General features: G+C 44.8%; 1 protein-coding gene across 6 annotated transcripts in view; it reads right to left on the bottom strand.

Annotated features, from left to right (window-relative positions):
• Window positions 1–2,284: 2,284 nt before the first annotated feature.
• The window catches only part of LOC126176538 (uncharacterized), a 28,023-nt gene continuing 17,387 nt past the window's right edge, over window positions 2,285–12,920 (bottom strand). For all 6 annotated transcript variants that reach the window (XM_049923714.1, XM_049923729.1, XM_049923736.1 and 3 more), the window contains one exon: window positions 2,285–3,427. In XM_049923714.1, coding sequence (XP_049779671.1) covers window positions 2,432–3,412 — 981 coding nt within the window. In that variant the 5' untranslated portion in view covers window positions 3,413–3,427 and the 3' untranslated portion in view covers window positions 2,285–2,431. The remainder of the gene's footprint in view (window positions 3,428–12,920) is intronic.

Here is a 12,920-nt window from a genome sequence, read left to right as displayed (position 1 = left end):
ACAAGAAATGGCGAATTGACATGAAGTGTACCACCTGCTTGGAAGTGCAAGTGATGCATTTCAGTGTGACCCCACAAAGCAGGTGGAATTAATGCCATCCTCATTACGTATCTAAGATGAATGTTTGTGAGAAAAGTGTATTACACCTCATTTGACGAGAAGAAATGTCTACCAGCATGTGTTGGAATTCGCAGGATCTCTCAATGGCCCTACACAACTAACACCCGAAAGGACTGGCATATTGTTCACTCAGCTGTGCTGGTTCGTACAGATATTTTATGTAACTAGATTCAAGAAATGAACATGTTTACAGCGTGAAAACTATCCATATGGACAATGCAGTGATATCTAAAGCACTGGGAATTTCAGCATCTCGCCCCCATTCTTCCAACTTAATATGTCAGCCAATCTCAGTTTGACTTGTTGCCCAGCAGGGTTACTGCCATTGTTGCTGCCAGAGGTGGCAGCTCTCTGTTAAATTTTGCACTCTGTATACCCACAAATCATTTACAAATTTAATCATGTTTTCTTCCTTCTATGCTCTGTACACCCAAAAAGTAATTTTTTTTTTTTTCCCCTGATGTTGAACTTTCAATGGCCAGCACTGCAGATTTGGAAATGAGACACTAAGCAGGGAAAATGAGTTTTGAAATGAATTTTCGTAATTTGGCAACAAAATAAACTGACAATGGCCATAGTAAAGAGAATGTAAAATGCAGATAGGTAATAACAAGGAAAGCTTTCCTTAAGAAGAGAAAAAGTTATGATATAAATTTGTTAGTTAGTCCTTTTCCGAAAATATTTCTGGCGTGTAGCCTTATTTGGAAGTGTAATGTGGATGATAAATGATATGAACAATAACAGAATAGGAACTTATGGAATGTGATGTTGCAGAAGAATCCGAAGGTCAGCACATACCCTCTGTGATATTGGGATTATCACATTCTTATTCAAGTCTGCATGTATTTCACCTGTTTCATATATCTTGCATACTAGGGATACTAAACTAGACATGGTTGGTTCTTATAAATAGGAAATGTTTGCCACAGCCCAGTGCCACATCAACCAACATTGACGTAACTGCTCGACAAAATTCAACAATGACAGCAAGAGAATTGTCTGCTTCAGGACTTGCAGTTTATCAAGAATCTGTATGCCATGCGACCAATAATTTTTTCCTCTTCATAGTAGTACAGAGAGGGGCATGTATACTGTGAAAGAACATTGAGACTGAACCCATGTTGAATAGAAAAATGTGTTCTTCCTTGACGAGTACCATTCCAGTGTACAAAATAATGTTTAAGGGACACTGGATGTGTGTACCAAACATCACTCTTTGTTGGGGGGGGGGGGGGGGGGGGAGGGAATTGTATTACAATACTTTTAACTTTTCAAGAGTTGTTACAGTTGGTCCAGACTACTGCTTTGTGCATAATAATGTCTACCCCCATAGAGTTGCTTTGTGTACAAATTTCTTACTGCTGTAGATCTCTACCATATGTAATGGCCATAGAGGTCTTTCTACCTCAATCCTGTAGACCTCGTCTCACAACAGACATGGTGGAGATGAATTGCAGCCCATCAAGAACACTTCAACACCTTTGCGCAGTCAATTGTCAGTGGTGGGATCAGCTGCCAAAGGATCTCTTGATCTACATCAGAAAGAGAGGGCACATTTTTCACAAAATTGTTTTGTTAGTGAACAAGATTTTTCTTTTTTTTCCCTTTTTAAAAATATGTACTTTATAAAGGAAGCTCAGAAAGATTGTTTATGGTTGAATCAATGATGAGGTCATTAGAGGCAGCACTAGTTCAAATACCTGAAGCAACTCTGTCACAGCCTTCACTATGAAACAATTCTTGCACTTGTCTTATTAACCTTGACCTACATCTGTCTCTATGACACACTGTCTAGGTAATATGCCTCCACTTTTTATACTAATAAAAGGGGTTGTGATATTTCTGAATTTGCTGTACCCCAAAGAATTATGTTACTCAAGATAACATAGGAAATAGTAAGATATGGTTCAGAACTGCCCTATGATGAGTAGACAAAATATAGCTGTTTTCTAATGCTACAGCCCAGTAAGGAAACAATAAAGTAAACCAAAACCTTTTTTTAAAATCTTACCTAGTCTAATTACTTCTAAATACAATCTCTTCATTGCATACGGACGGCATCTTTCACAAGGCTAGCGTCAAATATCCTTTCCTACATGCATATCTTGCCAAATTCCTCCTCCAAAGTTTACATACTAAGCTGGTATTACTGAATAATACTCACTACCATGAACATATGTTCCTTTATTTACAAGTTACATGACAACTTTTTAGCAGATCATTAGCACAAGTACTGACATTTATGAAGGATACAATTAATTGTATTTTCAAACATTGGACCAAAAGACTCTTGTAACAATTATATGTGAAGCTATCTATGGTCAAAAGGCCCCTGTAATACAATTATGTGTGGAGCTATCATCTGTAGTTTTTTCAGTTCACTTTCACTAAAACCAGCAGAATAAAACAAGTCAATAATCTTTAAGTGAACAAGATATTCAGCCATGGCAGCAAGTGGTAAACCAATTGCTCTACAGTGCCTCATATGAAACCATTTCAACTTTTTCAGGTGTAGCAAATGCTGAAATGAGGAGGGCTGTAAAGAGTAGCACATAGTAAGATCCAATTCCAACAGGTTTGGACAACATTTTAAAAATGAAAGATCACGAAGTGAGTTAGACTGTGTGATTTCCAGTAAGCGAAGTTTAGGGCACAGTTGTAAATTCTGTAACACATGGTCTGAGGCCTGACTTAATTCATGTAACGCCAGTTCTTCAAGATGGGGACAGTGCTGGCACAACTGAAGGACAGTGTCAACAGTAATACTTCGGGCACCATGTATGTGAAGTATTTTCAACTCTGACAGTGACCCCTGTCTTAGTAAAAGTGGTAGAGTTTCACCTGGAGTGTTATACATCATTGGATCATGTTTCACAGTTAAATATCTGAGTTTCTTATCATCATCAACCAGCTTTGGAAACAAATCAGGACTGAAGAGACCTCTTGGAACTGTTATGTTACTAATATTACAACTCCAAACTAAATCCCTAATTATTTCAAAATCAACACCTGATGAAAGAAGCACATTGCAACCAGTAAACCATACACAGAATTTTGTACCTGTCCCTACAAAAAGTGTTGTCAGGTGTGGAATAAGTTTGGCTACTTCCACAATCTCACATTTCCTTTTTTTGTCTGTTAACCGATATTCTCGCCCTTTCCAGAGGGCTGAACTCCTACACAAGGCTTTCCAGCGTTTACAAACATAAAGAGCACATGTAACTATATCTTTAACTGGAAGTCGTGAGAAAATTTCAAGCAGTATTTCATCAGGGAAGTCCTGAAGCAGCATTGTATCAGGGCACACCTGTAAATCAGATTTGTAAATTAATTTGCCTGTGTATTTATTTAAGATACAAAGACTACAGATGAACATCATTTTCAAAGAACACTGCATGCCACAGTTACAAAAATTTCCAAGCAGAGCACGTAGCGCGGTGGTTAGTAAATTGAACGCAAAAGACAGCAACACAATACTGTACAAAATAATTCAAAATAAGAATAACCAAATTCATAACATCTTCAGAAAAAATGAATACATAAATCTTCTGAGACATATTCAGTCAAAATTTTGTGTACAAGACTAGAGCTATCAGGACAGGACATGATACCTTATTTACAGTAACCACTGTCTATATAGACTTTGTGGCTTTCTGAGTTAGTATTTTATTAACACAGCTAAGGACGTAGTAGCACATGGTGATTTTAATGTCTTGTAGGACCTCTATGCTTCAGAATAAGACACACATTTTGATATTCTTAATTCTTGGATTTTTCTCCCCGGAAGAGATAGGTTACTGGATACTTTAAATGGGGCGATTACCAGTGAAATTAAAGCATTACATAAGAAATGAACACAATATTCCTACTTTCTGAGCAGCCTTGTCAACGACAGCCAAAAGTCACTTAGTCACTGCAAGCCAGTGTGGTATAACTGAAGAATGATAGTATTTAAAACATACATTTATTTATTTATTGTCCCTGGCATCTTGTGGTGAACAATGTACAAAGATAAAGGACATGGTTTACATAACCTGTGTGGTGACTGTTTCATTTTTTATTAGACATAATACAAACAGTATTAAAGTTATAAGCTCACAGATATGGTGGCATTAAAATGGTCAAAAAGCTAAACACACACAGGGGACATGTTTGCATGTATGACTAAATTACATTTGACATAAAGCTAAATACATGTAGCGGACAGATTACATTTATATGAGGGTGCACAGAACATTAAGTAACAGTTCGCAGGAGAGTTTCTGTAAAGTTTGGAAGGTAGGAGACGAGATACTGGCAGAAGTAAAGCTGTGAGACCGGGCGTGAGTCGTGCTTCAGTAGCTCAGATGGTGGAGCACTTGCCCACGAAAGGCAAAGATCCCGAGTTCGAGTCACAGTCGGGCACACAGTTTTAATCTGCCAGGAAGTTTCATATCAGTGCACACTCTGCTGCAGAGTGAAAATCTCATTCTGGAAACAGTAATATATATGGGCTTACAATGCATGATGGGAATTTAGAATAAGTACAAACACACAGACTTATTCCTGTACAGTCCTAATTTACCTAACTTACAGTGCAGTTTATTTCAGTACATAAAACAAGATTAAGAGTAAGCAAATATAAATTTAATAAGTTATCTGATGATTAGTGAGCTTGTGTTTTTATTTTTTTGAGAAAGATTTTTGGAGGGCTAGTGTAAATTTGCCTGCAAGTACACCAACAGAGTAAAAGGAGTGTGTGACAAGTAGTTCTTTTACTGTTTTTTTCTGAATGACAGTCCTTCACTATTTCTTATGGTCATAGGAAGTTTATTGTGCAGCTGAGTGCCTATATTTCAGACACCAGCTTGACATCTACTTAATCTCTGTGGCAACAGATTGTTCAGATATCTCATATTGTGATCATGTATATCCCTTTTTATTGTGAAAAGGTGCATGTATTTTTAATAAATAAGACTGTTTCCATTATATAAATACAGGGTACTGGTAAAATTTCCAAGGCTTTGAAAACTGTCTTTGCTGACAATCTGGGATATTCTTGCTCCATTATCTTTAATAGCCTTTTCTGCACTATAAAGATTATTTTGTGTTATGACCCCCAGAAGGGGATGCCCCATGTTAAAATGGAATGAACTAGGCCAAAGTACACTGTTTTTAATGTATCTATGTTGCATCTTTGGATGAGGATTCTAAATGCATAACAGAGGCTGCTCAGCTTATTCAGTACTTTATCTCTGTGCACATCCTACATCAAAGTGTTATCTATGCATTTTCCCAAAAATTTCATTGCTTCTATTTGATTGATTTCATGGCCTTCTATTATTATTGATATCACTTGCGTAGGGTGATTTTTTGATGAACAAAAGAGCATGTGAGCTGCTATTTGCTTTCAGCAACAGTTTATTTCTGAGAAACCAGGACAGCAGTCTACTCATTGTATGCAATATTCGGTCACTCATTTGTTTCACTGATGTGGTACTAAACAACCGATTTGTATCATTAGCAAATAGTATATGAGAAGTTTTAAAAGGGTTCAAGAAAGATCATTAATAAAAAGCAGAAAAAGAAGGGGACCCATAACAGAGCTTTGTGGCACACCACAAGTAATCAGGGCTGGTTTTTTTTTTTTTTTTTTTTTTTTTTTTTGGGGGGGGGGGGGGTGTTTAAGAGTGCTCAACTACCTAGGTCATTAGCGCCCAGTCACAATTGTTAGAGCACATAGAATCTAGTAAAACTCAAGGGGGGAGGGGGGGGGGGGACACCAGAAAGTTCTTACAAAGATGCAGATAAAATAAGTGAAAGAGTTAGATGTCTTTGGACAATCCAGTCAAAGTAATGAAACGAAGAACACGAGTAGCTGCTCGAGCGTCATCCGCTAAAATATCCTGTAAAGTAGATGGCAGAGACAGGACAACACGAGATTGACCAAAATGGGGACACGACAATAAAACATGGCGCACTGTTAATGCATGACCACAAGGGCACTGCGGGGCTGGGTCACCGGAGAGCACGTAGCGGTGGCTAAACCGGCAATGCCCAATTCGCAACCTGGTCAGAAGGACCTCTTCTCGCCGAGATGGGCGGGAGGAGGTTGTCCAAGCAGTTGGGAACGGTTTTACTGCCCGGAGCTTGTTTCCTTGAAGTGAGGACCAAGTATCCCACCACAAGGACACAAGCCTCTTACAAACAACCCCACTAACATCAGATGACGGGACACAATGGGAGGCTGGCCGAGGCAGGAGGACTGCAGCCTTGGCTGCAGCATCAGCAGCCTCATTCCCAGGCACTCCTACATGGCCGGGAACCCACAGAAAGCTGACAGGAGAGCCACCCTCAGCAAAAGAATGGAGGGACTGCTGGATCCGTTGCACCAAGGGATGGACCGGATATGGAGCTCCAAGGCTCTGAAGAGCACTGAGTGAATCAGAGCAGAGTACATACGATGAATGGCGGTGGCGGCAGGCATACTGAACGGTCTGATGGAGAGCAAAAAGCTTGGCCGTAAAGCTGGAACACTGGTCGAGGAGCCGGTATTTAAAAGTGACGGCCCCGACGACAAAGGCACAGCCGACACCGTCGTCAGTTTTGGAGCCATCAGTGTAAATAAAGGTGTGACTGGCAAGTCGCGCACGAAGTTCGACAAACCGTGAGCAATACACTGCAGCCGGAGTACCCTCCTTCGGGAGCGAGCTGAGGTCGAGATAAACATGAACCGGAGCCTGGAGCCAAGGTGGTGTCGGGCTCTCACCCTCTCTGAAGGTGGTAGGGAGGGCAAAATCCAATTGTCGAAGCAGGGGCTGACTCCAGGGGGCAGCAGAGCAGACACATACAACCCATACTGACTGTAGTGGGCTGACAAGACAGCCAGTCCACAGTGACGGGTAACCGAAAGCACGCGTACACACACACACCGGCTGGCGTGAGTTCTGGAACAGGATACTTTGTGAATGCTATTGAGAAAAGTATGCAGCTCCTCGGATACTTAACTTTATTCCATCATTGTGGTACATCGCTCTTGACGATACAAATGAGACTTTAATTACAAGCACTGTAAGGCTAATGGCGCCTTGCTAGGTCGTAGCCATGGACTTAGCTGAAGGCTATTCTAACTGTCTCTCGGCAAATGAGAGAAAGGCTTCATCAGTGTAGTCGCTAGCAAAGTCGTCGTACAACTGGGGCGAGTGCTAGTCCGTCTTTCTAGACATGCCATGTGGTGGCGCTAGGTCTGCAATTACTGACAGTGGTGACACGCGGGTCCGACATGTACTAATGGACCACAGCCGATTTAAAGCTACCACCTAGCAAGTGTGGTGTCTGGCGGTGACACCACACTGACGGTCGAGAGAATCGGCGAAGAAGGACTGATAAGAGGGGTGGTCGGGCATTGACAACAGCCGGCAGGCATACCGACAAAGCAGTACATCGTGCCGGTAGGTCAATGGTAATTCGGCAGCTTCAGCATAAAGACTCTTGACGGGACTGGTGTAGAATGCTCCGGTCGCAAGACGTAACCCCCAATGGTGGATGGAGTTGAGACGGCGTAAGAGGGATGGCCGAGCAGACGAGTAGACAAGGCTCCCATAATCCAGCTTTGATCGGACTATGGACCGATACAAGCGAAGCAGGACAGTGCGATCCGCTCCCCAAGATGAACCACTAAGAACTCTGAGGACATTAAGGGAACGTGTACAACGGGCAGCCAAATAAGCGACGTGCGGAGACCAACAAAGTTTCCTGTCCAGTGTGAGCCCTAGAAACTTAGTTGTTTCCACGAATGGGAGAACAACGGGACGGAGATGTAAGGATGGTGGAAGGAACGCTTTATATCGCCAAAAGTTGATGCAAACCGTCTTCTCTTCAGAGAACCAGAAGCCATTTGCCACACTCCATGAGTAGAGGCTGTCTAGACAACGCTGAAGGCAGCGCTCCAGGAGCCATGTTCGCTGGGCACTGCAGTAGATCGCGAAGTCATCGACAAAAAGAGAGCCTGAGACATTAGGTGGAATGCAATCCATAATTGGATTGATCGCTATGGCAAAAAGGGCTACGCTCAAGACGGAGCCCTGAGGCACTCTGTTCTCGTGGAGGAAGACGTCGGACAATACGGAACCCACACGTACCCTAAACTTTCGATCTGTTAAAAAGGAATCAATAAAAAGGAGCAGGCGACCGCGTAGACCCCACCTGTGCATAGTGCGGAGGATACCTCCTCTCCAACAAGTATCATAAGCCTTCTCCAAATCGAAGAACACGGCGACCGTTTGACGCTTTCGCAAAAAGTTGTTCATGATGAATGTCGACAAGGTCACAAGGTGGTGAACAGCGGAGCGGTGGCGAAGAAAGCCGCATTGAACACTGGTAAGTAGCCGTTGAGATTCAAGAATCCAAACTAACCGAGCGTTAACCATGCGCTCCATCACCTTACAGACACAGCTTGTAAGAGAAATGGGGCGGTAACTAGAAGGAAGTTGTCTATCCTTCCCGGGTTTGGGTATAGGAACAACGACGGCGTCACGCCAACGCATGGGGACTTGCCCTTCGGTCCAGACGCGATTGTAGGTACGAAGAAAGAAGCTTTTGCCTGCCGGAGAAAGGTGTGCCAGCATCTGAACATGAATGGCATCTGGCGCCGGAGCAGAGGACCGGGACAGTACAAGTGCACGTTCGAGTTCCCACATGGTAAAGAGGGCATTATAATTTCCCAGATTCAGCGAGTGGAAGGAAGGTCGCCGAGCCTCTTCTGCCTCTTTCCTGGGAAGGAAGGCAGGGTGGTAATGGGCGGAGCTTGAAACCTCCGCGAAAAAGCGGCTGAAGGCATTGGAGATATCCACAGGATCAACAAGGACCTCATTACCTGAAGTCAGGCCAGGTACCGAGGAGTGGGCCTTAATGCCCGACAGCCGGCGCAGACCACCCCAGACGACAGAAGAGGGAGTAAAACTGTTAAAGGAGCTGGTGAAAGAGGCCCAACAAGCTTTTTTGCTGTCTTTGATGACTCTACGGCATTGCGCTCGGAGTCGTTTGTATCCAATACAATTCGCCAATGTAGGATGGCGGCGAAAGGTGCGTAAAGCACGTCGTCAAGCACGGATAGCGTCTCGACAAGCCTCATTCCACCAGGGGACGGAAACGCGACGTGAAGAAGAGGCAGTACGAGGAATGGAACGTTCGGCAGCATTGATGATAACAGCCGTGAGGTATTCGACCTGACTGTCACAACTGAGAAAATCGTGGTCCGGAAAGGTCGCCAGGGAGGAGTAAAGTCCCCAGTCACCTTTCGGTATGTTCCAGCTCAAAGGACGTGGGGATGGGGTGTGGTGCTGGAGACGAACGACACAGGAGAAGTGGTCGCTCGAATAGGTGTCAGAAAGGACATACCACTCGAACCGACGGGCAAGAGTGGTAGAACAGATCGAGAGGTCCAAGTGGGAGTAGGTATGAGTAGAGTCCGAGAGGAAAGTCGGGGCGCCAGTATTGAGGCAGACAAGATTGAGATAGTTTAAGACATCCGCCAAGAGGGAGCCTCTCTGACAGGATGCAGGAGAGCCCCAAAGGGGATGATGGGCATTGAAGTCGCCAAACAGTAAAAACGGCGGAGTAAGCTGAACAATCAGGTGCATCATGTCAGCCCGACTAACTGCGGATGACGATGGAGTGTAGACAGTACAAACAGAAAAAGTAAAGGCAGAAAGAGTAATACGGACAGTTATTGCTTGGAGTGGGGTGGTCAAGGGGAGGGGATGGTAATAGACATCGTCCCGAACGAGCAACATGACCCCACCATGAGCTGGAATACCGTACACAGGGGGGAGGTCAGACCGCTCCGAGGTATAGTGGGTAAAAGCAATACGGTCAGTGGGGTGCAACTTGGTTTCCTGGAGACCAAGGACGAGCAGACGGTGCAGGCGGAGGAGCAGTTGTAATTCCTCCCGATTAGATCAAATACCTCTTATGTTCCAATGTAACAAAGCCATCGCTAGTCAGAAAAGAGGGGGAATGAAACGGGTGAAGAGCTGGTCACCTCGATGGCGCGGAGGGCCAGGTTTCGAGGGAACAACGCTACAACCGGCGGGAGGCGGATCCTGTTCCATCGAGTCGTCGCCAGCGGCGGCCGCTTTCCCGGGTTGTGTAGGAGGGGCAACATCATTCACCGACGAGAGGCCAGCTGAGCGCCTGGCAGCAGAGCATCCCGGCAAAACTGAGGACGACTGGGAGCAGCGACTCACGGATGGAGCGTCAGACGAAACGCGCCGGGGTGGAGAGGGGGATAAAGATTTCCTCTTGAAGGCCTTCTTGGAAGTTCGATGAGGCACGGGGATGGTGGGCTGGACCCGAAGAAGGTCCTCATGCGCGGGGTCCGTTTTGGAACGCCGGACCTCGGAAGCCGGGGTCCGGAACGTTTCCCCGATGGACGCCTGAGAAGAGGATCGCTTCTCAGGCGGCGGAGGGGGAGGGGGAGGAGGAGGAGGAGGAGGAGGAGGAGGAAGGGTGGCCCCTGTGGCAAAGGGTGCAGGGGCCGCGAGGGAGGAGGATTTGGAAGGGAGGGATTTGGGAGGCAGAGGCATAGACCCCGGATGGGGTGAGGAGGTGGAGGGGGGAAAGGATAGGGGTGAGGATACTGTGGAAGGAGTGGACACGACTGAGGCAAACGAAGTTGTCAACGTCACGGGATGGAGGCGGTCATACTTCTTCCTGGCCTCAGAATAAGAGAGACGATCCAAAGTTTTTAATTCTTGAATCTTCTTCTCCTTCTGATACGCGGGGCAGTCTAAAGATCTAGGCGAGTGGATGCCAGGACAATTGACGCACCAAGGTGGTGGGGTGCATGTATGTTTCTCACGAAGAGGACGTCCGCAATCGCCACAAAGGGGCTCAGCCTCACACCGTGACGACATGTGCCCAAAGCACAAACACCGGAAGCAGCGCATAGGAGGCGGGACGTAAGGTCACACCGGTAGCACATCACCTTTACCTTCTCCGGGAGAACGTCCCCCTCGAAGGCGAGGATAAAGGCTCCGGTGTCGATGCGACGGTCTTTGGGGCCACGCTGAACTCGCCGGACGAAATGCACGCCTCGGCGCTCCGGGTTGGCCCTGAGCTCCTCATCAGATTGCAGCAGGAGGTCCCGATGAAAAATAACCCCCTGCGTCCTATTCAGTGCCAGATGCGGGACAATGGACACTGGGATGTCCCCTAGTCGGTCGCACGCCTGGAGTGCCGCCGACTGTGTGGTTTTCCTTCCTTTGTGAACTTAACATTGGGATGCAGATAATTAAAAATCGAGGAAATGGTCCAGAGCATCCCTCCCATGTGGCCATACCATAATCATATTGTCAATGTACCTACAAAAACAAGTTGGTTTTAAGAACGCCATTTTCAGTGCCTTGTTCTCAAAATCATCTATAAACAAATTGGCGACTATGGGGGATAATGGACTCCCCATGGCCACTCTAGTTAGTCTGTTCAAAATATTTGTCTAATTAAAAGTAAGTCGGTGTCAACACATTGTGACAAGCTTAATTTTTTCTTCACCAATTAACTGCAAAGAATCTTCAAGAGGAACTCTGGTAAAAAGAGAGACATCATCAAAACTAACAGCAAATCCATGGGACTGAGACACAAAGACTTCAAATGCTGAATAAAATACAGAGAATTGGAAATATGATGTTCACATTTTTTGATATGGAGACTCAGAATAAATGCTAAATACTTGGTCAAGTTGTAAACAGGAGCATCCAAATTGCTAACAATAGGCGGAAGAGGAGCCCCTTGCTTGTGTACCTTGAGCTAAATGTATAATCACAGTGTGACTGCAGCACCAGTCGAAGTTTTTAAAGATCATAATCAGATAATGAACTCTTCCTCAAAAGTGAAAGCATTTTACCCAAATGATCATCTTGCCAAAGAAGAACTATTGCATTGCCCTTGTCAGCTGGTAGAATTACTAAATCCTGGCCTTCTCTGATGGATCGGATCACAGCTCTTTCAAGTGAGATGTTGCTTCACAGGGGTGGCACCCAACGCACTGTATGTGAGACCTCTTGCCCGACTACATCAGCTAGATCATTGGGGAACCTGGACACCTCTTCTTCAACAACAGAAATGAATAATGGGAACATTCCTGGGTACAGGAGGCAAAATTTAATCCCTTTTCCAGTACTGCCAGCACAGCATCATCCAGTTACTTGGTTGTGAGATTTAATCACAACTTGTTAATGGGTGTCATCATCTGTTATTGCAGACTGAGAAGAAAACCGCTGAAACTTCGAAGACTGTCTAGTGACGGCATTTGTATGGACCCATCTGATATTGCCCAGGATGAACTATCAGCCCAATCCCAGGATGCAGCTGACAGCAATGCCGAAACTTCCATATGCAAACAAAATACATCCTTGGATATGAAAACCAGTTGTCTGCATGTAAAACAAATGAGCTTCCTTACTAAGGCAAAAACAGCACGCTTCTTAATATTGTTGGCCATTTTTGTCCCAATATAATGAACAATTTTGGCAAATTTAGGTATTCTACCTTCAATCTGGCATCTCAGGAGAAAAGCAAGGGCACTCTGTCACTTCCCCTTCTTCTTACGAAGTTTATCAAACTTCCTTGCAAGTTCAAATGTCTCCCCGTAAAGACTCTTGACATGCCTCCATAAACTCCCAATGTAGTAATTGACGATATTCACGTCGGTTCTCCAGATGGAACATAATGTGGTCCACCTGCCCACCATCTTAAGGTGAGTAAGCTATCACACAACTTGCCAGAACTGAATGCCCTCACTTTTCTGCTGAGATGCTGGA

Source organism: Schistocerca cancellata, chromosome 1 (assembly GCF_023864275.1).
Source record: "Schistocerca cancellata isolate TAMUIC-IGC-003103 chromosome 1, iqSchCanc2.1, whole genome shotgun sequence".
Classification (NCBI taxonomy): Eukaryota; Metazoa; Arthropoda; class Insecta; order Orthoptera; family Acrididae; genus Schistocerca; species Schistocerca cancellata.
Note: the sequence above shows the minus strand (reverse complement) of the source record. Positions and strands in the feature narration are given on the sequence as shown.